The following is a 2,639-nucleotide window of genomic DNA, read 5'->3' on the forward strand; positions in this document are numbered from 1 at the left end:
CATAGTTAATTCATTTTATGATAAAAAGTCGTTTGCTTATAAAAATTAATGTAGATGAAGAAATTAATAAAATTTTGTCGAAACATCAATTTTCTAGTTCTTGCCATGTAAGTTAGTTCGTATTTTCTTGAATTGATCTTTCTACGTCTCCAACTCATAATTTCAAGAAACTCCATCTAGATATGCTTGACCTGCTCCCTCCCACCATCGGACATGAAAAAGTTTTCTACCTTCATGCATTCACATCCATCCTTCCATCTCTTCACATACTATAAATAGGGGAGAGCCCCTCCATGAGCACTCACACCCACAAAGAAATCAATCATCTAGAGAGAGATATCATGGGTTTTTCCTGTTCAAGATTTCCTTCAATGTTTCCATTTCTTTTTGTTCTTCTGTTGTCTTTCTCATGGGCAACTTCAGCTCATACCCATGAAGATTTTCTTGAATGTCTTCGTCTTCAATCTGAAGACTCTGCGTCTATTTCCAAGCTCATTTACACTCCAATCAATTCCTCCTATTTGTCTGTCTTGCAGTTCTCAATCCAAAACCGTAGGTTCAACACGACCACAACCCCAAAACCTCTTGTTATTGTCACCCCTTTGAATGTTTCCCACGTCCAAGCTGCCGTCTCTTGTTCTCAGAAGCATGGTATGCACATTAGAGTTCGAAGCGGTGGCCATGACTATGAAGGTCTTTCCTACGTTTCTGTACTCCCATTTGTCATTATTGATCTCATCAATCTTCAGTCTGTCACTGTTGATGCAACCAACAACACTGCATGGGTTGAAGCTGGTGCAACTAATGGCAAACTTTACTATTCAATTGCTCAGAAAAGTAGAACTCTTGGATTTCCGGCAGGCGTTTGCCCTACCGTAGGTCTTGGAGGGCACATTAGCGGTGGAGGATATGGCTTGTTGTTGCGTAAATATGGCCTTGCAGCAGATAATGTAATTGACGCCCAGTTGATTGATGTTAATGGTAGAATCCTCGATAGAGCTTCAATGGGTGAAGATCTTTTCTGGGCCATTAGAGGAGGTGGAGGAAATACCTTTGGAATTGTTGTTGCATGGAAAGTAAACTTGGTTCCAGTTCCAGCTACCGTGACTGTGTTCACAGTGGAAAAAACCTTGGAACAGAATGCAACCCAACTTGTCAATCGGTGGCAGTATGTGGCAGATAAGCTTCATGAAGATTTGTTCATCCGAGTTATCCTAGAAAGGGTTAATTCTAGCAATCAACAAGGAAAAACAACAATAAGAGCCGCATTTAATTCTTTGTTTCTTGGTGGAGTCGATAGACTTCTTCCACTGATGCAAGAGAGCTTTCCTGAACTGGGTTTGGCGAAAGACGATTGCACTGAAATGAGCTGGATCGAATCCACCCTCTACTTCGCTGGATTCTCAAGAAATACATCCCTGGAGATTTTGCTTAACAGGACTCAACCATCAGTGAGGTTTTTCAAAGCAAAATCTGACTATGTGAAGGAACCTATGCCTGAGGTTGCATTGGAAGGCATATGGGAAAGTCTGTTCCAATTAGAAGTGGGTTCAGGTCAGTTGATCTTTAGTCCTTATGGAGGAAGAATGAGTGAAATTTCAGAGTCCAGCATTCCATTTCCACATAGAGCTGGGAATTTATACAAAATTCAGCACTTGGCTTATTGGGATGAAGAAGGAATTGAGGAATCAAATAGGCACATAAGTTGGATCAGAAGGCTTTACAGTTTCCTGGCTCCCTATGTTTCAAAAAATCCAAGATTAGCATACATCAACTACAGGGATCTTGACATTGGGATCAATAACCAGGGAAACACAAGTTACAAGCAAGCAAGCATTTGGGGTATCAAGTATTTCAAGAGTAACTTTGACAGGTTGGTCCATGTCAAGACCCAAGTTGATCCTTCTAATTTCTTCAGAAACGAACAAAGCATCCCACCTTTCTCAGCTTGATCATCATGATGAAGAAGAAGGATCATATAAGGTTGAGCAGCCTAATAAGGATGTTCGTGTTCTCTATTGGACATCCATGTGTAGGTTAATAATTGCTATGCGATTCTTTGAATGGAATTAGGTTTCATGCATAATCTAATAAAATTTGATGTCAAAAAATTAAAAAAGAATAAAAATGCATATGTAGAATTTGTAAATTGAGAAATAAAAGTTTGCTATGCACCCATCTAGACCATAGGATTTCGTGTGTATTTCATAATGTTTTATTGATATTATTTTCTTTTTGATCAGTTCAATCGGGAATTAAATCCATGACTTCGCAATTACGTATAATGGTGCGAGTAAGCATTCCTATTACATGAATGAAATTTACGTTAAAAAAATTTGAGGGAAGCTTTAAAAGGGATTATTAGATTTACTTGTATAGTATTTCTCATAATTATATGAAATTTTTATTTGATGTAACTGTTGTACGTACAACAGTTTAATTATAATTATTAATCATGGAGAAACTCACCTTTCATATTATAAGAATGATTTACTTATCTGTGAAAGAGATAATACTATTTTTATTTGTACCGGGAGTATTTTTTAATATTTTTTTAAAAAAAAACAAAAAATTAAATATTGAAAAATATATAATTAAATACAGACGAAAGAAGTTTCTTTTATTTATTGTAATGTAGA

General features: G+C 36.9%; 1 protein-coding gene across 1 annotated transcript; it reads left to right on the forward strand.

The window, feature by feature from the left end:
* The first annotated feature begins 295 nt into the window (after positions 1 to 295).
* On the forward strand, positions 296 to 2,235 carry LOC131171925 (tetrahydroberberine oxidase-like). Its single transcript, XM_058132215.1, has one exon. It carries the CDS (start codon positions 342 to 344, stop codon positions 1,950 to 1,952), a length of 1,611 nt encoding a protein of 536 aa, XP_057988198.1. The 5' UTR covers positions 296 to 341; the 3' UTR covers positions 1,953 to 2,235.
* Positions 2,236 to 2,639: the final 404 nt, after the last annotated feature.

The sequence above is a fragment of the Hevea brasiliensis genome, chromosome 13 (assembly GCF_030052815.1).
Source record: "Hevea brasiliensis isolate MT/VB/25A 57/8 chromosome 13, ASM3005281v1, whole genome shotgun sequence".
NCBI classification, from domain to species: domain Eukaryota; kingdom Viridiplantae; phylum Streptophyta; class Magnoliopsida; order Malpighiales; family Euphorbiaceae; genus Hevea; species Hevea brasiliensis.

Excerpts from the sequence above, each read along its gene's own strand:
- LOC131171925 (XM_058132215.1), top strand. The coding sequence starts at position 342 with ATGGGTTTTTCCTGTTCAAGATTTCCTTCAATGTTTCCATTTCTTTTT.